The sequence below is a fragment of the Barbus barbus genome (genome assembly GCF_936440315.1).
Source record: "Barbus barbus genome assembly, chromosome: 20".
Taxonomy (NCBI): domain Eukaryota; kingdom Metazoa; phylum Chordata; class Actinopteri; order Cypriniformes; family Cyprinidae; genus Barbus; species Barbus barbus.
In genome coordinates, this window is record NC_136748.1 from 19,928,922 (window position 1) to 19,953,850 (window position 24,929).

General features: G+C 38.2%; 1 protein-coding gene across 1 annotated transcript in view; it reads right to left on the bottom strand.

The window, feature by feature from the left end:
* The window catches only part of LOC306886659 (latent-transforming growth factor beta-binding protein 1-like), a 91,910-nt gene extending 67,199 nt beyond the window's left edge, over positions 1–24,711 (bottom strand). The window contains exons 1-3 of the mRNA XM_079443955.1: positions 24,048–24,711; positions 22,813–22,883; positions 9,862–10,204 (exon numbers count right to left, since the gene is read on the bottom strand). Coding sequence (XP_079300081.1) covers positions 9,862–10,204; positions 22,813–22,883; positions 24,048–24,376 — 743 coding nt within the window. The 5' untranslated portion in view covers positions 24,377–24,711. The remainder of the gene's footprint in view (positions 1–9,861; positions 10,205–22,812; positions 22,884–24,047) is intronic.
* Positions 24,712–24,929: the final 218 nt, after the last annotated feature.

Below are 24,929 nucleotides of genomic sequence, written 5' to 3' on the forward strand. Positions count from 1 at the left end.
TGAATCATACAGGAGCACATTTAATATTTCTGAATACCCATCAAAGGAAAAAGTTCATCTATTTTCATTCAGAATGCAGCTAATTTGCCCTTTGCCTAAACAGCAAATTAAAGTGATGGCGCAGAAATATAAACATTTCTTAACCAATGAAAGGAAAATATACTCAACAAGGAACACAGTCCCTGTGAGAATATGCTATTATGTTAATATGTTAGTATGAAGCTACTTGAATAGTTTCATAATATGAAATGAGATTTGCAGATGAGCAGTTAACTGAACAAACTGTGTGGTCTGCATTCAAATATCTCAATAAAAAGCACAACAAAAGAACAGCAGGTCATCACTCAATGCTGCTCCTGTGGCCATGGAGCCACATATTTTATTTTTTATTTTTTTTATTCACTAATGTTTATTTGCCCTAAGATTATTCTGTGCAAGGGGAGCAGAAGTATAATGAGCTGTTTATATTGAATTTTACGACACTGGGCTGAGATTCAGAGTAAATCCTGGTAATATGAATTGTAATTATGGTTTTTGGAGCATAGCGGTTGAACACATGTGATGCGGCTCTGCTCACTTCTTCTAATGTGTCTATTGCAGCCCAGCAATATAATAACTTGGAATGTGCAAAACGACATATTTTCAAAATCAACCAGCCAGTGGGTTGAATGATCTGAAAGAGCACAGTAATTAAATGCACCACATGGAAGAAAAAATAAATAAATAAAAAATACAGTCTACATTACCAGGTCGCGATCGGTAAGATGAATGTTTTTGAAAGTCTTTTATGCTTAACATGGTTGCATTTTTTGATCAAAACTTCAGTTAATCAGTATTATTGTGAAGTAACACTGTGAATAACTGTTTTCTATTTGATCTTTTTTTTTTATGTGTTCCTGTGATGGCAAAACTGAATTTTCAGCAGTCATTACTCCAGTCTTCTGTGTCCAGTCTTCATGATCCTTCAGAAATCATTCTAATATGCTAATTTGGTGCTCAAGAAACATTTCTTATTATTATCAATGTTGAAAACAGTTGTGCTGCTTAATATGTGTGTTAGCTAACCAATTTTATAAGAGCAATAGGAGCAATTTTAACCAATTTGCTCATTGAGTAGTATTTGAGTAATGAGCAACTTTTGCTTTTACAGTCCACTAAATTGGAATAGCTTGAGAATGTGATGTATATGGAGACAAAGCCATACGAAGCTTTGTTCTCAAATTTCACTAGTGGATGAACATGAAATCAATACTTATAGATCATTCAGCTACTGCTGTTGAAGTCCACAGCTCCATCAGAGAGAAGATGAGAGTGAGAGGGGGTTGTCAGAGAGGCCGAGAGAGAAACAGAGAGAGAGAGAGAAAAGTTATAAACATAAGCTCCAATTCCAGTCTCAACAAAATAGCTGGCGGGACCTCGTACGCTGGCAGACGTGCTGTAATTAAATCGAAAAAAAGGTGAAGGGAGTTATTTTTTTACTCTCTCTCTCTCTCCCTCTCAATCAAAACCGAACAGCTACACAGGTCTGAACTCCAGTGATCTCCAGATCATGCTTATTTTCACATAAACAACTTAATTTTTCACATGTCCATTTCTCTCTCTACCTCTTTCTTTTCTCTGACCCTTCTCCATTTCTTTCTGTACCACTCTGCCCATTCCTCCTTCTTTAATAATATCAGTACTTCGTCCATCTCGGTTTTCCATTTCCTTCTCCCACTTTTTTGACCACTTTGTCTATTCTTCTCCTTTCAATCTTATCCTCTTGTTATTCCCAGAATCTGGCGGAATCCGCTGCAGTTCATCCCTCGTGCTCGGCGAGACACTACACAGCTCTCTCTTCTAATGAACCCAGTGACCCACATCAGGATGCTTTTGCTCTCTTCAATACCTATTGTCTGCAGATGGATATTTGTTTCCTAAACACCAGCAGACTCAATTTCATCACTGACGCATACCACCTAGACTACATGCTAATGCTGTTTGATACATTATAATGCTGATGATCTCGTAATCGCTACAGCTGTCAAATGCATATTGTGATTACTTCATTAAACAGTCCCTCCAAGATTTTGTGATTCAGTGATTATAGAATATACATGGAAATCAAGCATACGCCACATTTTTTGTGCCAGCTTGTATTTTTGTCTCATTTCCACAAATAAATGAATCAATATGTAACAGTCTTGCCACTGTATAGTGAATGCCATTATAAATTGAGCAGAGAACAGAATTAGGACATCTGGTTACATACAAGTGTTTGAAAAGGACAGAGAATTTCCGATATGAAGCCCATTTGAGGGCCTGGAGAGGATAATATTTAATATTTCCAAGAGATCTCTCCACATCATTCATTCATGACCTTCACTTGGCTATTTTCTTTTCAACCGGTTTGCTTCCAAGCCGAGACACATGCAGTGAAAAACAATATTACAATTATAGACAATATAATTCTTCAATTAACATAAAATGTATTATTATTTTTTTTTATTAAAAGTATACAGTATATAAGCTTCACTGATTAGATACTGATTCAGTGACAGTCTGCAAGCTATTCTGTCCTACACAATTCTATTTTTTTCAACCAAGCAGAACTATGAGTATTTCTATGCTGGTGAAACCATTGCCTTGTGCATGGAGGACCAGGATCACAATTTTAGTAATGTGCAAACATACTAAAACATACACCTGTTCAATTGCTTGGTAACACAAATTGCTAATCAGCCAATCACATGGCAGCAACTCAGTGCATTTAGGCATCTAGATGTGGTGAAGACGACTTGCTGGAACTGGAGGAGCGGAGGGCGGTTGATAACACTGGACTGTGACTGGAGCACTGATGGAAGGAAGTGACGGTAGTACCAGAAGTGATCCGGAGATGGAGGAAGAAGGTAGCGGTAGGAGTCCAGGAGCTAATGATTGGAGTAAAATTGTTAATCGTAAAAGAAAGAAAACTTGTAGACAAGAATCAGGAACTGATAGTGAAAAGGATAGTATGCTGGTATGGACAAGCAAGGAGGAGTTCAAGGTCCTGATGAAGTTTGCAGACGATTTTGTGATCAATCCAGTAAAACTGACCAAAGCAATAAAGAAAGTAGTAGGAGATGTAGAGAGTGCCAAGTCTTTGAGAAATGGGAATATTCTGATTTTCTGTAAAAATGAAAAACATCAGAAAGTGGCACAGAGCATAAAATCAATACTAGGTCAATCGGTGAGTTGCACAGTACCAAGTAAGAGAGTCTGGCTAAGGGGAGTGATTTATGGAATTCCAATTGATGTATCTATCGTTTCAATAAAGAGCAACATAAAGGGGGCTAAAGTGATTGAAGTGAAAAGACTGAAATGTGTACGCAATAAAGAGAAAGTAGATAGTCTTTCTGTAATGCTTCAGTTTGATGAAGAAAAAATGCCAAAGAGAGTATATATTGGATATGTCAGTTATGCGGTAAGAGCATATGTACCACCTCCAATCAGGTGTTTCAAATGTCAAAAATATGGGCATGTTGCGGCAGTCTGTAAGTGAAAACAGTGATGTGCTATATGTAGTGGTAACCATGAATATGGAAAATGTGAGCAAGGGGCTGTGGAGGAGAGCACAGTGCAGGCTTCGGGGGTTGTGAGGTGCATAGGAATGCTGTAAAAATTCAGAACGTCAGGATGCATGAGGGAATATCGTATGCCGAGGCTCTTAAAAAGGTGAAACAGACCGAAGTTGGGCAAGGAAATGGTACAACAGTCCTAAGGCTTAATCGCTAAACAAATTAAATGAAGATTTTCTAAAAGTTGGAAAAGTTGAGTTCATGACTTTCTTAGCTGAAGTAATAAACTGTGCTGCACAAACTTAAAGTAGAACTGAGAGGATAAAAATCATAATCAAGGCAGCTGAAAAACATCTTCAGATTGAGGGAATTACTCTGGAACAAGTAAATGTTAAACTTAAGGGTCAAATGGCAGATACACAGGCTTCATATGGAGGCTCTTAATGGTAATATCAGTTTTACAGTGGAATGCTAGGAGCTTAATTGCAAATGGGCAAGAATTTGAAGAGGTGATAGATGATAAAGAATTCAGACCACACGTTATATGCATTCAAGAGACATGGTTGAAATCTTATTTAGATTTTGTTATACAAGGTTATATAACTATTCGGAAAGATAGACAGATAGGTAATGGTGGAAGGGTGGCAATATTTGTTAAAAATGAAATTTCACATAGGATTATAGAAGTGAGTGATGAACATGAATCAATTGGTGTTCTTAAGAGGACAGTGTATCAAAGTGATTGATTTTTATAATCCTTGCAATAGACTAAGTATGGAAGTGTTAGAAAGTATACTGGGAATAGGTAGTCAAAAAGTGATATGGTGTGGGGATTTTAATGCACACAATGCTTTATGGGGAAGTGATAATACTGATCATAATGGTAAGATAATAGAAGAAATGCTGTATTTGAAGGGTCTGGTGTGTATGAATGATGGTAGAGCTACTAGAATTGATTTGGCTCGGGGTAGCTGTTCTTATATTGATCTAACAATGGTGTCAGAATGTCTAGCAGGGGTATGTACATGGGATGTTTGGGAGGACTCTACGATAGTAAGTGATCACTATGTTATTTGTTGTAAAATAGGCATAAATGTTAGTGAAAATTGAGGAAAAGGTAGGTAGATGGAAATTTAAATCAGCAAATTGGGAAGCATTTAAATATATTACTGAAGTTAAGTTTCAAGAGTTAAGTATAAATGAGGAAAAGGAGGATATAGAAAAATATAATGAGAAAATTTTGTGAAGTATTGTATAGTACAGCTGAAGAGGTCATTGGAAAAGTAAAGGAGAAAAAAGAAAGAAATCAGTACCGTGGTGGACAGAGTTATGTAATAAAGCAATACAAGTCAGAAATAAGGCTTTTAAAAAGATTAGGAAGAAGTTTATATTTGATGAGTTTATTTTATATAAAAAAAAGCACAAGTGAATGTAAGGAGGGTAATTAGAGATGCTAAAAATAATAAATTATTGTAATACTATAGGGGAAAAGGTTGATGGCAGTGAAGTATGGGGTATGATTAGAAAGATGTAATACAATGGGATTTTCACGCACAACCATCTCTAGGGTTTACAGAGAATGGTCCGAAAAAGAGAAAATATCCAGTGAGCGGCAGTTGTGTGGATGAAAATACCTTGTTTGATGTCAGAGGAAAATGGGCAGACTGGTTAGATATGATAGAAAGGCAACAGTAACTCAAATAACCACTCGTTACAACCAAGGTATGCAGAATACCATCTCTGAACGCACAACACGTTGAACCCTGAAGCAGATGGGCTACAGCAGCAGAAGACCACACCGGGTGCAGCTCCTGCCATCTAAGAACAGGAAACGGAGGCTACAATTCACACAGGCTCACCAAAATTGGACAATAGAAGATTGGAAAAACATTGCCTGGTCTGATGAGTCTCGATTTCTGCTGCGACATTCAGATGGTAGGGTCAGAATTTGGCGTAAAGAACATGAAAGCATGGATCCATCCTGCCTTGTCTCAACGGTGGTGGTGTAATGGTGCGGGGGATATTTTCTTGGCCCCTTAGTACCAATTGAGCATCATTTAAATCCCACAGCCTACCTGAGTATTAAGGCAGTTCTGAAGGCAAAAGGGGGTCCAACCCGGTACTAGCAAGGTATACCAAATAAAGTGGCCAGTGAGTGTATTTAGGTAATTGTATTTTTTGCCATGTATTCTCACCAGTTACATAAATATTTCATGGTTATTGGAATGTTTGCACGCATTTCAAGAAAGCTAAATTCAGTAATTTTTATGCTGCAATAACTAAATAAATAATTTTAAAAAAGTCCTATGAAACCTTGATGGGACTGATTAAATGTCAGCAAATGTCATTTTAGGTGTATATTATTTATAATAAAAAATATATAATAATAAAAATGTACATAAATGATTATTTGATCATTTTTGTTCAATATATTATTAAGAATCATTGGTCATGTTCCAAATACAATGTTGACCGTATCAATAATTTTCCTAAAATGCTAAGGATGCTGAGTTTAGCTAACAGCCACTATCATGATTTTAAAGAAACCATGAACCTCTCCATTGTTTCTATTACCCATCAGCAGGACAGTTCACACTTCTCCACAGAGTAGGGTGGCACCTTACTGCACGGGTGTAACCTGGATGTGACTGACACTTCAAAGTCCTGCCAGACATGAGAGAAGCAGCACAGACGAACTCCAGACCTCCTGATTGACAGGAGTTACAGAGCCAGGTGTGTGTTAACAGCACTGCTCTATTATGGGTGGGTTTTTAATCGCTGGAGGCTAGCAGTTACATCATGCTGTGGTGGAGTCAGTATGTGCTCCTCACAGGGTTATTACATACGCTCTAAGAAAAGACCGTAAAATTCGGCCAATGTGCCATGTTAATATGAAGGAATTTTCCGTACTGATGTTTCACAGGTGTTTTACCTGTATTTTGAATTACACTGCATCGTGCTGTGCTTTAGGGTTGAAGGAAATGTCCATAAAATGAATGGAAAGCATACTGGTCTGTCTTTAATTCACCATTTACTTCTCCAGTTTCATTTACCACAGCATACTTATACACACAAACCACCTGTACACAGCTATAGCCACAATATCCATTGGTACTAATTAGTGGGGCATTTAATTTAGCTTGTTAATTAATTATTTATAAAGATATGCTCACTACTGCTTTTACATACAGCATACTGTAAGCTCTTTCATTCACTTTAACTTGCAATTATTTTCTACCAAAATCTGATTTAATAAGGTGTGAACAATATACCCTAAACCAGCCATGTCAGTTCCAACTTATGGTTTTATATAAGTATTTAAAAGTAACAGTGACTCAGTGTTCAACTCACCTGAAGGTCACCTAAACTGCCAGCAAAGGATTCATGAGTTTACTTGAGATCTGGATAAGTCAACACAGAAAAATCCTCAAACACTACAAGACTTAATCATAACCTCCAACATTAAACACCTCAAATCACTTTAGTCAAACAATAGGTTTAGAGTAAATACAGTGCGCCACACAGCTTGAGCACAATGCTCGGCATTGATCCAGGCTCGGAAAATAAAGCGTCAACAGAAAACACTGTATAAAATCTCTCCTAAAGCATTTCAATACTTTCCATGACCAGCAGTGTTCCTTTGGATGGATCAGGTTTTCTTGACACAAATCCACAAACTCATTCAACTATAAATCTAAAGGTTTTTCTCACTATAATATTAATACAAGGCCTCTGCAAATTGAACTCTGTAACGTCTTGATTTTGAAGCCTATAAATTCAAAATTATCATCGCAGAGAGACGTTTTTTTCAGTATAACTGTTGCACACATGTAAAATCATGCCACATGAAACCTGCCTGAAAATGATTCTTTTAGAGCGTTAGAGTTCATTGAGACTTCAAAAAGATTTGTTACATGGCTCATACTTGATTCTAATTGGTCAAATGTTTTTACATTTCTTCATTCCTAGATGCTTGTCCACAATTAGCCAAAATGTTTAGGTTCCCCAAGTGTTGGAATAACCATTTCACTGACCTGTTTCTGCGGTGATGACACCCAACCACAGCTTCACTAAACTAAACCCACACTGATGACTCACAGCTGCCTGTCACACTCACACCAACAAATCATTCTATCTGTGCTTCAATAAACCTTTCACTCATTCAGTCGGTTTTGGAGGGAAATGTGGCCTAATAACTGTCATATTTTGACAGTTGCAAATATCCCATTTGAAAAGTAAAATAACAGTGAAAGAACACGATGTGAAATGTTTTTACATGTAAAATTTATGAATACATAACTCACTGCTTCCATGTGTTACCCTGGCAACCCTGAGACTGTAAAAAGCGGTCTAAGAGAACAAGCATAGCGACATAGTGGCAGAATCTTGGTACTTTAAAAAAATAAAAATAAAATAAAAAATTAATTAATAAAATAAAATAATCAACGGATGATTGATTATAGATGATTATTATGATTATAGACTGATTATCAGTTTATCAGTATTCTTTACAGATTTTAACACCTTGATACAACATATTTGGTTCTCAAATATCAGTTTAACCATGAAATATTTGGTATAATTCTTTAAAAATGTCACCCAAAAATGTAATTTTTAGTACGCCATTGCACCTTCAATGTAAAATATAAAATTTAAACAATTATTAAATAAAGAAGAAATAAAACAAAATAAATAATGCACAGTTACCTAAGGGCTGCTTGACTGACGATTGTAATAAAGCCTTTGTGTACTTGTCAAAACATTTGTCTTCACAAGACATTAATATAAACAGAAAATTTAATGTAAATTCTTATATTGTGACAGCCCTACCTTGTAACACTCAGAGTCTTGACTTTTTTACTTTTGTAACCCAAATATTATCCTAATAATATAATTAAATATCAATTATATACTGATAACATTCAAAATAATCCAAATATCTAAAATACAGGAAATTCCTCTCAAATGTTGAGCAAGTTTGTCTGCAGCTGAGAGGAAGGGGAGTTCTGGAGAGAGGCCTACCTCCTCCGCACACAATAAACCCTGTGGAAACCCACAGAAGCTTTCGAGGACAGGTCTGGTAGCAATTACCAAGCAGATCCGTCCAAACTCTGACTGAAAATGCACGTCAGTCCCAGCACATAAACTGCTTTCATTAATATTTTAAGTAGAATTCATCAATATCCTGCCCTGCCACGGTCTTACAGCTTTTCCTGGAACCAACATGGGGACAATTCTGTGGCTTTCCCCCACATCTCAAGATTTTGACTCAGCGTGTGCTGTCAGTTCGATTCACTCTGTTAGAAATAAAGAAAGAAAGCTTCACATCCGATATGATTGTGAACTTTCCAGTCGTCTATATTTGTGGCAGTCAAAACAATCCCAAGCCAGACCCCGCAGAACCCTCAAAGAAAAAACAGGTCACTAAAGAGACTGCAGGGGTTTTAGTCAGTCACGATAAAGGATTCTCATAAAAATCGTGTTTTGAGGGCAAACAAAAATTACGGCGAAAACTAGGCTGACATCAGGAGTTCGGGAGTCACAATTTGGTGAAAGCCCAAGTGTAAGTCTTGCAAATAGATTTTGGTGAGTCAGGCTAAAGAACAGTAGGTATTTCTGTAAAACAGACCCAGGCTGAGAGAGCAGTAGGGGGGCAATAAAAGGGGCAGAGACCGTTAACATCTGTGGGTCTGATGTCTGCCATTAACACAGAGCTATGGAGTTCATTCCAAAATAATAAAATGACAAGTTTGGTGAAATAAGGGCCTGAAGAATCACAAAAGTGCAAAATACATTTACACAACTACAAGGCCACAGGCCTTTGCTATGTGCTAAACTAGAACATATATTCATATATGATTATTCGTTTGTAAGTATTCTCTACCAATATTCAAACTTTTTAGGTTACATAATTGGTTCTCAAATATCAGTTTCACCAATAAATTCTGACATCTGGTAAGTTTTTAAAAATAGCATCCTACAATGCCATTCCACTACTATGCATTCAGCTGGAAGCGCATATTATTTGATCATTCAACTATGACTGGACTTTTTTTTGCTGTTCTAAGCTGAAATAATTTATGGCGTGAACAGGCTTCATGCTGAAAGTTAAAAATCTGGTCGTAGGAATTCTGCACTGTCCTTTTATAAATAAGTATACTCAATTAGAAATGTTTTAGTCTGTTTGAAATGTATTTGCTGACCTAAAAGACCAAATACTAAAAATTACAAAGCCAAACAACCATTATGACTGAAAAATCACTCAAATCTTGAACCATTTAGTATTATGATGCTATAAATGACTGAATCCAGATGTCATACTCACTGTGGTTGATAAGGAATGGGTCCGTTAGGTGATGGCTTCATGGACAGAGTCAGATGTCCCATGTTGGTGCCGGGCAACGGTAACGGCACTTGACCTTGGCCTTGTGGGAAGATCTGCTGAGGAATGGGACGCTGGGGAATTATATTATGACCGTTGGGATATCCATTCGTATGACCTCCATTTGGAAGTCCACCATTGGTGTGTCCGTTTAATGGTCCAGTTGGATGAGAGGATGGGGGCAGAGTAGTCTGTTCACAGGACTTGCCTTTAGAGCCTGGTTTACACACACAAATGTGGGGCCTCAAGCACATCCCTCCATTTTTGCATGGGGGCGTACAGTTAGCTGTAACAAAGAGAAGAAATTTCATACAATTAAATATCATATATCACTTATACAAAATATCATATGCTTAAGTTTAATTACTTCTGTAGTGCTATTAGAGTTTATAGAAGTTTATGGAAAATAGTTTTCTAGGCTGGTCTGGTTATGTAAATATAAGTGGTTTAAATGAATATTCTGGGTTAAGATGCTCAGTTGGCATGCTGTTGAGTAAAACATAATAATTTGATGTATTATTAAAAGCAAAGAAAAAGCAAAAACCAAACCAAGCAAAACAAAAAAACAGAGGAAGTGTGGAATGGAAAGGTCTATGGGATCCACAGCCTTCTATTATACATGCATTTCTGTACACACTTCCATTTTGTTAATTTTTACATGAACTGATGTAGGAGTTGAACTGAAACATTCTTATTTTCATTTTATAGTTGAGGTTTTTATTTTGTTTGTTGAAAATTATTATTTGTGGTAATAATCAACAGCATGTCCAGCCTTACATGGAATACACCTTTAAAAGCAGACATTTCTACAATATTCTCAGCATAGTTAATACAGTAGTAAGTGCGTTAGGTCATATATTTTGTGTATTTTTTATATGATGTGGAACAAAACCTATAAAAATGAAGATCAGAACTGTTATCTGCACAGATCATAACAGAAAGAGCAAAGAGAATGCAAGAGAGAAGCAGACTAACAGAGAGAGGGAAAATGAGTGGATAGCTGGGTGTTGACTTGTGGTCTGTAATTACATCATTGAGGAGCAGGAACAAAGCTGTCATTCAACTACAAAGAGTCTAGCGGCCTCTGTGGCCAACCTACACAGACTCTCTCTCTCTCTCTCTCTCTTTCTCTCACACACACACACACAATCACACAATCAGGGCAGCTTGCTGCTCATCAGCAAATTTATAGTTAGTCATATTAAGCGATTGAGTGCTGTGGAGATTCCTAAATATGAAATGGATCAGTGCCCAGTTCTTAAGGCAGATGTTAGGAAGGATGATCTCATCGACAGTTTCTATCACATCGCACTGAACAGCAGCTGCTTTACACAAACTGCCACAGACAGGCATCTTGTCATCTTCATATATACCTGTTACATACCTTGTGGCCCAGATTTTTCAGTACAGTGAATTTTGTGCTATTTTCAAAATCGCACACTTTTTACTTATATACAAATAAACATTATATAGATTTAAATCAATATTTATATAAATGTAATTTGCATTGCATTAAGTTATAAACTATATAACAAAATAGAACTTCATTTTCATAATAAAAATATGTGCTTAATTTATTAATTCTTTTTCCAGAAGCTTCCTGAGGGAGGTTTTATTAAATTTAGCTTACTTTTGAAGACAAACTAGCACATAAAGACACACACTTGTCAGAAACATTATCTTTCCATTCAAGCAGGATTAAATTAGCATTTATTGACCACAAATTATTATGCAAATGCAATGTGACAGAGGTGAGAGTGATTACATCAAATATGACATCATATAAACCACTCCTCCTGGTTTGCAGTTTTTCATTTCAGTTGACATGACCCACAGCAGGGGATTTCAGTTTTCTTTTCCACCCTCACTAGGTTTCCCTCCTTTTCCAATGTACCTCATTGGTCCTCTGGGGTTCAGGGTTACAAAGTGAGACGGCCCTTAGAAACGCAGTACACACACAAACACTGTTCTTGTGCTATTCATTCCCTTGTACACCTCCTCTCCCACATACACACACAAAATGAACACACATGTGAGCACAAATGTACACAGAATATCATTCTTTCAACTCAAGAACTCATACCACATACACATTTACATACAGAAAAACTGCTTTATGAGATAAAGGAGATATAGCCTAAATACTAAGCAACACAACTGTTATGAACACTGATAACAGTAAGAAATGTTTATGCAAAATCAGCATATTAGAATGACTTCTAAAGGATCACATAACACTGAAGCCATTGAGAAGCAAATATTAATCAATGACAAAATGAGTTATCCTTATACTAGACCCAGATAACAATCATTTCTACCATACATAAAAGTGTACTGTCTCTCTATATAAACTTATATTGTAACTTCCTTTACAGTGTGAATCTGTAAGTCAGTATATCACAAGTTTTAGATCGTGCTGACATCTTGCCGACATTAAAAATTTGTAAGATCGTCTCACTAACCCTCACGACTAATGCTGTGGGCAACTGTACAATGTGGAGGTTAAATGCTCTGCCCAACGCCTCTTCAAACAAACCGTCCTGCTGACTAAACTTCACAGCACCAAAAAAAGAAAGTGAGCAATAAAGTTAGGCCTCACAAAGACAGAGAGCAAGAATGAAAGAAAGACTGATAAACAGAGGGCGATGTTGCTGAATAAGATGATCGGGCTATGAGGAGCAGTGCCGGGTAATTCCATTGTCCAACTTCTTATTAGTTTTACCCCTCAAGTTAATATTGAAATTGGTGTTAAATATGTTGCATTGTACCCTCAACGTGCTCAGCGGAGTAAGAGCTCACGCACAGCTGAATGCGGCAGACAGAATGGTCGATAAGCCCATTTCAGTCTGCTAGTATTTCACAGTAGACACAGAGCCAATTAAAGGCGGCTGCGGTCGGACCATTTCTCTGCAGAGCTATACGTGTAACACATCTAAGAGATCATTCAAGAGGATCTGTATGCTGTAGAGCTCTGCCACAGCTCTAACGTCTTCAGGCGTGCTGAATCTGAAAGGTACAACTTGGATTTGCTTGGACAAGAAAGAAACATGTGGGTTAGCATGCTAAGCTGCTGCCTGAGTACTGAAAGACTGCAGTGTGAGCAGACAGGAGAGGCATTTCACAAGTTGTGGTGGAGATACTGACACAGCAAACTCCTCTCAAACAAACAATGCTTTAATTAAGATGAAAAATAAGCATTTATGTTAACATTAAAGAGAAAGTCCACCCCCCCCAAAAAAATATATTTCTGTCATCATTTACTCTCTTTGCGTCGTTTCAAACCTGTATGACTTTTAATTATACTGCTTTGTTGAATGCTAGATTTGAATGGTTTGAATGACATTCCAACGTGACCTTAAAGTGACCATACGTCCTCTTATTCCCTGGCCAGGATTTCTAAATAGTCTAAAACATTCAGGTTTTGGATTTGTTTTCCTATTGTTTTCATACCTGCTGAAGGCAATGACTGACCAATAGTGTGCAAGCATTGGACACAATCTACCAATGTTGGTGTGCAATAAGGCGGGATCTACAGTGAAAGGTCAAAGCTAGACCCTTTTCTGTCAGAGATATTAGAAAAGGTAGTATCATCACAACTATATTCCTTCTTAGAGAAAAATTATATACAGTGACCTCCATAAGTATTGGAACAGTAAAGACAAAATTGCTCTGTTGGCTGTGGAGTCAAGACATTTGCAAATATGCTTAAAAGGTGAATATGAGACAAAACTACAGAATGCCACATTTTATTATTAGCCGTTTCAACACACGTTTTACCAAATAAAAAGAACAGCACTTTTAGAGTTCATCCCACTCATTTATGTGAGCATAAGGACAGTTGAACATAAGGCAGATATAAAAGATTGAAAGCTATTATTTAGTTGCAGATCCCTTGCGAACAATCACAGCAGTGAGTCTGTGACCCATAGACATCACCAGACTCTTGGTCTCATCCTTTGAAATAATTTTCCCAGCCTTTAATGAAGCCAATTCCAATTTTTGCTTGTTTTGGGGAGTTTCTGCCTTTACTCTCCTCTTCAGCTGGTGAAATTCATGTTCAATCGGATTTAAATCTGGAGGTTGACTTGGGCAATCTAAGACTTTCCATTTCTTTGCCCTTATAAATTCATTGACTGAAATAGTTTTGGTTAATTGTCCTGATGCAGTATGAAGCACTTCCCAATGAATCTGGTGGCATTTTCTTGAATATTGGTAGGCAAGATTCATTCTGCTACTGTCATCATACATTAAGTCATCAGTAAAGTTGAGAGGGCCTGTTCCAGAGGCAGCCATGCATTTCCCTTGCCATGAAAACACCTCCACCATGCTTTTCAGATGAGGCTGTATGCTTGGGATCATTTGCAGTTCCCTTTTTTTCTCCACATTTTTGCTTTCCCATCAGTTAGATAAAGGTTCATCTTGACCTTGAAGGCAATGACTGACCAATAGTGTGCAAGCATTTGGGATCATTTGCAGTTCCCTTTTTTAAACACAGTTCCAAAACTCTTCTGGCTCACCTTTGTGCTTTTTTGCAAACTCTAATCTTGCATTTCTATTTTTGGTGCCGGTCAGAGGTTTGCATCTTGCTGATCTGTAATTCTGTGTCAAAGTCTCCTGAGGACAGTAGATTGTCAGAGCATCACCCCAGCTTTCTGGAAGTTGTTGGTGATTTTACAGACAAGTCTTTTAGGGTTCATTTTCACAGCTTTTATGATTTACTGTCATCAACTACTGTTGTTTTCTCAGCCGATCAGGTCGTTGTTGGTTGCTGGTGTCGCTGGTGGTTTCCAAACTCTTGATTTCTCCATGCCCTTTGTTTTTGCTATAGCTCTAATTGACTTCCTCTTTTCTTTTAGCATCCAAATTGCTTGCTTTTCTCTCAAAGTCAGCTCCCTCATCTTCATCCTGGTTTTTGTGTGTCATCATCGAATGCAAGATTCAGAATACAGAAGTAATGGATATAACTGATACGATACATTCCTTGCTTTTAATATCTGAAGAATTAATGCAACAGGACACAGCTGATCACATAGAAAGACCTGTGAGGCAACTGTTCCAATACTTATGCTCACATCAGATAGGGGGATGAAACTCAAAGTGCTGAACTTCTTAGCTGGTAAAACATCTGTGTGTTGAATCACCCAATAATAAAATGTGACATTCTGTAGTTTTGTCTCATATTCATCTTTTATTCATATTTGCAAATGTCTTGACTCCACAGCCAGCAGAGCAATTTTGTCTTTACTGTTCCAATACTTTTGGAGGGCACTGTATGTGAGGATTTCCAGTCAGGTTTTAGACCATATCATAGTACTGAGACTGCTCTCATTAGAGTTACAAACAGCCTGCTTTTATCATCTGATCGTGGTTGTATCTCTCTATTAGTGCTACTGGATCTTAGTGCCGTTAAATAATCTAAATTATGACCTATGCTCTCAATGTCAAATGCAGAAACATTAATTCATGCGTTCATGACCTCGAGGCTTTTTTGGGTGGTTGCTCTGCACGTTTAATAAACAAACTCCAGCTGGTTCAAAATGCAACAGCTAGAGTTCTTACTAGAACCAGAAAGTATGACCACATTAGCCCGGTTCTGTCAACACTGCACTGGCTCCCTATTAAACATTTTATACATTTTAAGATCTTGCTAATTACCTATAAGGCCCTGAATGGTTTGGCACCTCAGTATTTGAGTGAGCTCTTATCGCATTATAGTCCTTCACGTCCGCTGTGATCTCAAAACTTTGGCCCTTTGATAATACCTAGAATATCAAAATCAACTGCGGGCAGGAGATCGTTTTCCTATTATTACCCAAAATCTGGAACAATCTATCTAACACTGTTCGGGAAGCAGACACACTCGGTCAGATTAAATCTAGATTAAAGACCCATCTCTTTAACCTGGCTTACACATAATACACTATCGCATTTCTATCATTCAAATCCGTTAAAGGATTATTAGGCTGCATTAATTAGGTAAACCAGAAACGTGAACACTTCCCAAAACACCTGATGTACTTGTTACATAGTTAGAATGGCATCTACGCTAATATTAGTCTGTTTCTTTCTTATTCCGAGGCTACCGTAGCCACCCAGATCCAGACTGTATCCAGATCAGATGGTGGATCAGCACCTATAGATGACCTCTACAGCCAGGACACCTAGATGAGCCCCAGAGACTGATCCCCAGTGAAGACTCTGTCTCCAAGACGGCCATCGGGACAAGACCACAGGAACCAGATGAGTCCTTTGCACAATCTGATTCTGCTTTAGCAATCGGATCGGATCGGTACATGGGTTCAAGTACTCGCTGACCCCGATGCCAGAATTTTGGGTGGTATTGGTGGAATCGGAATCGGAACAACCGTAGTCAAATCCATGCAAATATGGTACATATAATGTATGAGAACCGTTGAGAGCCAAAACTCTGACATTTCAGGCAATTTAGAAATCATGGCTAGGACATGTACACTGAAAAATGTCCAACCCTGTCAATCCGAAAACTAAAAATGCTTAATAATATGATCTGGTCCACTTTCTTACAAACTATAATACAATAAGCCTAATCTAAAACTGATTGTTTGTGCTGGTTAAACTGCATTGCAGGTGGTTAATAAATAAGACGCAGGTGACTGTAATTACCACATGCGAAAGTGGTTCAACTAGTGAATTCAAAATTGAGCTCTTTTCTTTAGTTCTGGATCATTCCAGCAGGTTCCCTAGTCACCTGTTCCTGCAGATCTAGGACACTTTTTCAGCACGGACGGCCAGGAAAAACGGATCCGTCTCTCTGCCGTGCTGTGGAGCCCAGGTGAAATATTTTCTTGTTGAGTTTTATCTGGCGAGGGACTTGAACGCTTGGGCCGTGTTCAGTTGAGGGACAAAATAGACTGAGCAGTCTTTCAGCAGTGAGCTGTGCACACATGCCTGAGCTCAGGAAAAACACTCAAACACTTCAGATGAGCAATATGAGAAATCCAGGCTCAGATGGAAGACAAGAGCATTTATTGCATTTTGGATGTTGTAAAACTTGTAAAACAAACTGTAAATAAGATGCAAATTATGTAGTGGCATTAAATCGAAGCTGTCATCAATGCAAAAGTTGCTCTCTGGTCCTAAATTTTTACCATTCGCAAGCTCTTCGGTGCTACACAGTCTTCCATTGTGCAGACAAATTAAATCACCCATCAACCCACCATTGTCTGAGAAACACAAAAATGCTCTAAATGTTTCCTGATGTTTTCAATCCAATACAAGAACTCAGGGAAAGTCTGAGAAGCTTCTGAATGCATATCACATGGCGAATACAAGCACGAAAACTCTTCAGGGAAGAGATGACAACAAGGCGGCAGTCATTCTGCAGACTGAACCTAGACTCACTTCATGACCTCCGTTCAAACAACTTTTAAATATGTCTGCTGTTTTTTCACAATCACACTCCATTCTGTTTCTCAGAAGTCTGTTAATTAAGTTAAGCCATATTTTAACACTACATCCTAACTAAAACATTCCAGTAACAAGCCATTGTTGTTACGGCAAGATTTAGGCAGGAGTTCATAAGCTCTCTGTAAATTTATGTGTAGTTAAATGGGAACAGAATATGGACGTTTACAATTATTGGTCCAATAAGCTGCCTTCAAATTTGTAAAAAGAAATCTCAGGCTGCCTGGCGGACATCTCGGCATGGATGAAAGAACATCACCTACAGCTCAACCTGGCAAAGACGGAACTTCTGGTCTTCCCTGCCACTCTGACTCTACGGCATGACTTCACGATTTAGTTAGGCTCATCAATGATTACCCCATCAACTTCGGTCAGAAATCTTGGTGTAATCTTTGATGACCAGCTGACCTTCAAAGAGCACATTGCAAAGACTGCTCGTTCCTGCAGGTTTGCACTACACAACATCAGAAAGATCAGGCCCTTTCTGACAGAGCATGCTGCGCAACTTCTTGTCCAGGCCCTTGTTGTTTCTAGACTGGACTACTGCAATGCTCTTCTGGCTGGTCTGCCATCAAACGCAATCAAACCTCTACAAATGATTCAGAATGCAGCGGCACGACTGATCTTCAACGAGCCCAAAAGAGCGCATGTTACACCTCTCTTCATCTCCTTGCACTGGCTACCAGTGGCAGCTCGCATCCAGTTCAAGTCACTGATGCTTGCGTACAGAACTACCACAGGCTCTGCACCCTCCTACTTCCACTCACTATTACGAACCTACATCCCCTCCAGAAGTTTGAGATCTGCTAGTGAGCGACGCCTTGTGGTACCATCACAGAGAAGCTCAAAATCACTCTCCAGAACATTCTCGTTCACCATTCCTGGCTGGTGGAATAATCTTCCCACCCCTATCCGGAACGCCGGATCCCTGGCAACCTTCAAGCAACAACTGAAAACTCATCTCTTTCGGCAGTACTTGACTTCATCCTAAACTCAAAAAAAAAAAAAAACTTTGCCTCTATCTTTCTCTCCACCTACTAGCTTGTACTTATTTGAACAATGACTGAGACTTGGTGTTACGAACACTTCCTCTGTCTGACTGCCTCTTCAAGATGAATCGCTTTTTGTATTCCCCAATTGTAAGTCGCTTTGGATAAAAGCGTCTGCCAAATGACTAAATGTAAATGTAAATGTAAAAATAGTGTTGAAAAGTAATAAATGAAATTATTTAATTGAAATCAAAATTCCCAATTGAAATGACACAAAATGATAAATAGTCAATAAAATGAATTCAATATATTTATTAATTCAATATATTAATTAAATAAATTAAATATATCAATTATAATTTTCCAGGAATGGTATCTAAAAAGCAGTAAATAAATAAAATAAATACTAATACAGCAATTCAGAAATGTTAATATTTATTTTCTTTTAATAAAGGCTGACATGCACACTGGAAAGTTCAATGTTAAGATCGTTTTTATGTTGGAGAGCTGCTAAGAACTAATTTATTCACAATGTTCACTCTCTAAAAATATAAACAAGTGTAAATGTCAACATCATTTATTTGTCATTTAAAACATGAGCTCATTGATGCAATCCAGTGAGTCTTCCTGTTTATTCCAACTATTACTCCTAGTTGAAGGCTTCAGTAAATATTTAGTTTGTACGTAGGGTTATGTTTCAACTAAGTTTAATGGCGCAATGCTCAAACATTTAGTAGTGCAAGTAGATTGGTGCTGGAGCTGGTGCAACCAGCCCCTGGTCTACATTGTCATTTATTTATAGGACATGATGGGTCAAAAATGAACCAGGATTAACACTCTTCCTGTTCTGTTAGAGATAAAGAACTGGAGTGCAATATCCTGGTGGTAAAATAGAAAGGCTAATATCCCAGCGTCCGTCTGCACTGTACAATAATAGGACTCAATGTCAGCGACCAAAGCTACCTGGATGACTGACAACTCCAGATAAAACACTTCACCTACGAAGTTCCTTGCAGCTCGATGGAACGAGCCAGGAAAAACAAAAGGCATTTCTATTTAGACGATTCTCTTTGTTTGCACTTTCTGAGTGAGGTGAGTGGTAAAACCTGAAAAATCGAACCCCATTAAACATTTAGCAGGAAAATTTACAATCAGGTCTATCTTCCGAGACAAGAGAGGTGGTGAGTGGAGACCTAAACACAAATGATCCTAAAACACAAATGGAAAGGAAGATATATAGAAACAGGGGGAGGTACTGACTACAACCTGGACTTTCTCAATTTTCCCCTATATCAAAAAATATACGAGCAATGAAAAATGGTTGAACCATGATTAATCCCTTGCCACTGTCCCAGTCACCATAAATTACAACATCTAATGCTGCTGTCAGATGAACGAAAAAGGTCATATTTCATTCTTAATTTACTTGAAAGCATGTGTACACAGTGGTGACCCCATCATAAGACACATGTTTATGGGTTTACACAAGTCAAGGCTGGCAAAACATAAAAACAAATGGCTTAATGACACCACAGTGGTACTGTATAACAAAATAAAAACAATATAAACCCAAGATTTCCTGAGTCAGCAGAAAAAAATGGTAATAGAGACATAATACAAGGTATAAAAGAGGCTTCCCTTTTCCACACTCAATTTTCCTGCAAGGTCTTCCATTAAAAACGTTCTGTTACATTTCAGCTCAAATTTAAGAGCTCTCAGGTCACTCACTGTGCAGCTGACATCAAACTATAGATGCTTCCATTGAAAATAAAAGGGATGGCTGAAGGAGGAATGTGCTCTGGGTTTGCTCCAGATGGCCTGCAAAGTGATTCCTCTGCCCATGTAAACAGGGAAACAGGGCCTCTTTCTGTAAACAGGGGGTTTTCTTTTTTCTTTTTCTCCCTCTTTCTCTCTCTCTATTATATATATATATATATATATTAATAATATTAATTGATGAAAATCTCAAAAATACATGATGCGTTCCATTCCAGGCAGACTGTACTTTGCAAAGTGGTGCTGATTTTTCAGTGACTGGTGTAGTTTTTAATCGCTCTGCCAGTAGGTGGTGACAAGTAGCTGTTTTGAATTCAACCAATTTGCTCAAAAAAGCTAAATTATTCAGGAATGAAACAAGCAACCACTTTCATCATTAAATAATTCACTCAACCATTTTATTCAAAACAATGATTCATTCAGGAACTAAACCGGTCACAATCATTTACTTAACTAATTTGTTCAAGATCAATGATTCATGCAAGAACAAAGCTACTGTGTTTGCTTGGAAAATTGTTACAAATCATTTTTCTGTAGCTTTGTTCAGAAATGTTTGTCTTGAATTTTCGTTTGCTGTAAAAATTAGAAATACACTAAGTAGCTGGCAATATTGTTATTTGAAGGGTTTTAGACTGTATCACTGTGATTGTGCAGCCTGTTTGTTTGAGTAATGTGACAAATAGCCCCGCCCCCAAACTCACGCCATTGGTTTAATGAGAGATCCTGTACCGCGTTCAAACAAATATTGCATGTTTTTTTAATTGTGTCCAAATGTTTACACTTTTTAAATGACTTAACCTCACTGAATGATTTACATACAGTTGTCTCTGTATATAAGCTTATAAGTATTTCAGTTATCTGAAAAATTAGAATAAAAAATGTAACAAGCATTCTTAGCAATACAAGTCTTAGCGATACAAGAAGCACTGCAACAACCTAGATTCTCTATGGCTTAGTAGTTTGCGCACCAGCCCCTGAGAAACAAACCCATTATCTATCAAATACAGACATCCAGAACCAAGACTGACTTTAATGTCTGAGAAAGATCACTTGGATGAAATTGCTTTGCATAATCACTGTACACTAGTAAAATGTACACCTGATGTTCAACGCAAGGCTCCAAGACAAAACACTTTGTCAAAATGCAGCAGACACCCAAGATACAATCTTGGAGGTGCCATAGACCCTACACACAAAAAAGTCAATTTGTCATTCCTGAAAAACAAGGGGAAGGAAGGAGAAATGTCACTGGAGACAGGGGATGTAGACACAATATTGATTGTCTAGGATGTGTGTAAAAATTGGGTAAGAGGAATGTGTGCTGGAGGTAAGACTCAGACAGCGGGTGGAGGTACAACAACTGCTTTTCCCCCGTGGCCTCCACGTACTTCCACACATATAGTGGTGGATTCTTATATAACCTACTGGCAGAAACACACAGGATGAGGAGAAACTGATCCAGCTCTTTCACTGGGTCATCATACTCTCTGTAGCCTCAAAATTCCTTACCTTTTACCTCCGTATCACTGGGTCCTTCTCTTTTTGTTTTCTAAAAATATATTTAAAGTTTTTTTTTCCTGTGTACTTTCTATCCATTGCATTAACTGAAAAATTTCTGTCATGTCATGCATTTCCTTTCTTTACAAACCCCATGTTGGTGCTCTGGGTTTTGTGTGCAATAACTTGCAGATTAGATTTGCTTGTAACTTGAGCATGTTGTGATATTCTGAGTGTTTGCTAATATATGCTATCATGAACCATCCGCCGCCACCCACTCGAAATCTACACCTATGATAACAAAACACACCCTCGTTCCAACCACCCCCATCCCTCTGCTTCAGATCTCACTGAGACCGTTTTTACTCAGATCACAGGTGGGCACCGCAGCTGTCTGTCTGGTTGTTTATGAAGGACACCATAAAATGTCTCAGCATATGTCATGTTTTAACCAAAGCAACTGCTCGTGGCATTCAAGGACAGTTCACTCAAAATTAAAATTCCGTTGTTCCAAACATGTATGACTTTATTTCTTCTTTGGAACACAGATTAAGAAAATAGTTTTAACTGTTTTTGTCCATTCAATGAAATTCAATGGGGTCCAAAACAACACTTGAACCCTCTGATCTGTTTTGTGCAAGTCAAAAGAGACTAAATATTGACATTTCCTCTCACTTATATTTAACTTCTAGACACCATTTTATACCAAGGGGACTATGGAGCAAGACATGGATGAATGTCTTGCTCAAAAGCGCATATTGAGGGTTTAAAGCCAAAGAGGTATAAGTGTAAATCCAAACCCTTGGTTTGTGATCAGTAAACGATGCTGGGCAGGATTATTAACTCCTAGATGATCCCTAAATATGATTGAACCTGCAGCTTTTGTGTTAGCAGCCTAAAACCTTTCTAATAAGACAAACTCAATCCCCTTTTCTACACCAATGGGTTTTAAAGACTGGTTAGCTAATTTCGTTGACGTACTTAGGAGAACTGATTTCATGTGAAACCCTCAGTCTTTAGCAAATCAGCAATAAACTAAAGCAAAAATAGCATTCTGAACTAGACTTTCAGAATGATTATAGGACTTCCCTTGTTCAAGCAAGATTTTACATTTTAGTTCAATTGTGGTGTAGTGCAGAAGAAAGACCTGAGAGAACCCCCATGATTCAAAAGAATCGTCATAACTCACGTTTAGTGCAGCGCTGAGATCCTGGGGTCTTGCTCCAACCAACACAGCACTGCCCCCCACAGACGTTCACTCTGCAATGACATCAAGAGTCACATTCACACACAAACTGAATGGACCTACTAACCTTACTGTAACCCCCCACCCCCCCGGTCAATCTCCTCGCCCACCCAGAGAGGTTTCTGACGCAAGTCTGCTCTCACTCTAGTGGCATGAGAGCCCGGAGCTGGATGAGGCTCCAATATAATTAGTCCTCTTATTCCCACTGTGGTATTTCATACTGTACTTTAGAGCAAAGCAAGAGGAACTGATCCAAAGCACAGGAAATGTGAAGAAATACAGGGCTAGGATACACTCAGTACTCTTCGTGATTGAAGGGAATGTGGAAAAATCTTTGTGAATGGCCTGGTGAAATTTTTTAAGGGGCATCGGGTTCATTGGTAGGGGAGCCGGTAGCCTACATTTAATCTGACTTAAATGGTTTCTTGAAACAACAGATGTTACGTTGCTTTTTATAACATTATGAACACTGTAGGCTGGTTGCTTTATCAAATTTAATCGCTACTTAGTGACATCTGGCTGCTAACATCACTGGCACTCAAATGCAAGTTTGAAACTCTTGAAAACTTCTGTTCAACAGTATTACACTGACACAATTTATATTAGCAATTTGCGTAATACAATTAACACATTACAATGGAAGCATAACTTAGTTTTTAAAATCATACTAAACTTTTATTTTTTGGAACTGTCATATTTTTTTTTTCCTCTTATGGCTAATTTTTATATTTATCTTTATCAAACTGTGAACTACAGACAGCTCAATAATCGGTTTGACTTACCGATATTCATTATCAGCTCCATTTGGTGGGTCTCTAAAGAAAATCATTCAATATCGGTATTAACTTATAAAGTTACTTTATAATGTTAATTTATTTTTAATTCATTTAGTTTAGATAATGAACTTTGTGACCATTTAGACTGCAAAACAACTTTGCATAAAAACATAAATTATTTAAATAACACTACAATATCACAATATCCATAATGAATCTAATAATAATGAATAGCCCATTCATAATCCATATTTTACTGTTGTAGCTGCCTAATAGCAAATTTAGATATTATTTTGGGTATTGTATGGTACATACAAATAATTATAATTCTATTAAAAACTCTATAGGTTAGTGGTCGAAATTTAATGTTATGCACATGAATACACTTAGCTCTGCTCTTACCCTGACATCTTCATATGATGGCTGGTTGTGTGTCGGCCAGGCTGCGCGTCCTGGCGGATCGGAATGCTCGGGTTCGGGTTCGACTGGTGACCCATTCTGCGGGTCCGGACCTGGCCGCCGAAGCTGGCTTTGAGCTCCACATTGTAGGAGTGCGGCTGTCCCGACGCTCCCGAGAGCGATGAAATAGAGCTCACGTGAACCCCGTCCGTACCGCTCGGTCCCGGCTGAAGCACGTACAGTTTCCTGAAGCCGCTTTTATTCGGTGAGAGCGAAGCCGGAGAAATCAATAACGTTAAAGAAACAATGATGTCCCACATAAGCACAGCCATATCCACTGGAAGTGAAAGTATTGGGAAAGTTTGTAAGAACTACTCTGTAGGCTACTATATACACACACACTATAGATTGAAAGACACAAAAAGAACTAGAAGTGCAGCTCCACTCTGTCGCGTGTGAAGCAGTTGTAAACCCTCGCGCGCTGTCATCTATTCTCCATAAGAAAACACTTAGAGGCAAACATAACTTAAAAGAGGGGAAAAATGCTTGGAGTGAAAGAAAGTTTAAAAGCACGAAACGGAAATCGGGGAAAACGGGAGTCAAGGCGGCGAGAGAGCTCGAGCAGAAGTTTGAAAACTCTCAGAAAAGTTTGAGCGCGTGTGTGTGCAAGGGCAGGAGTTTGTGCTCGAGCTCCATATACCCAATCTCCTGCAGACATGACGTCAGGGATGGAGCTCTTATTGGAACACACATGTGGGGCTGAACCCTTAAACCAAAGGCAAAAAACTGAAGAACTGCGTTCAGACGTATGAATTTGATGGTGGGGGTCGTCTGTAAAAATGTCAGATAAGTGCATCCATCGTAAGTCAAGGCTGTCATAGAGCG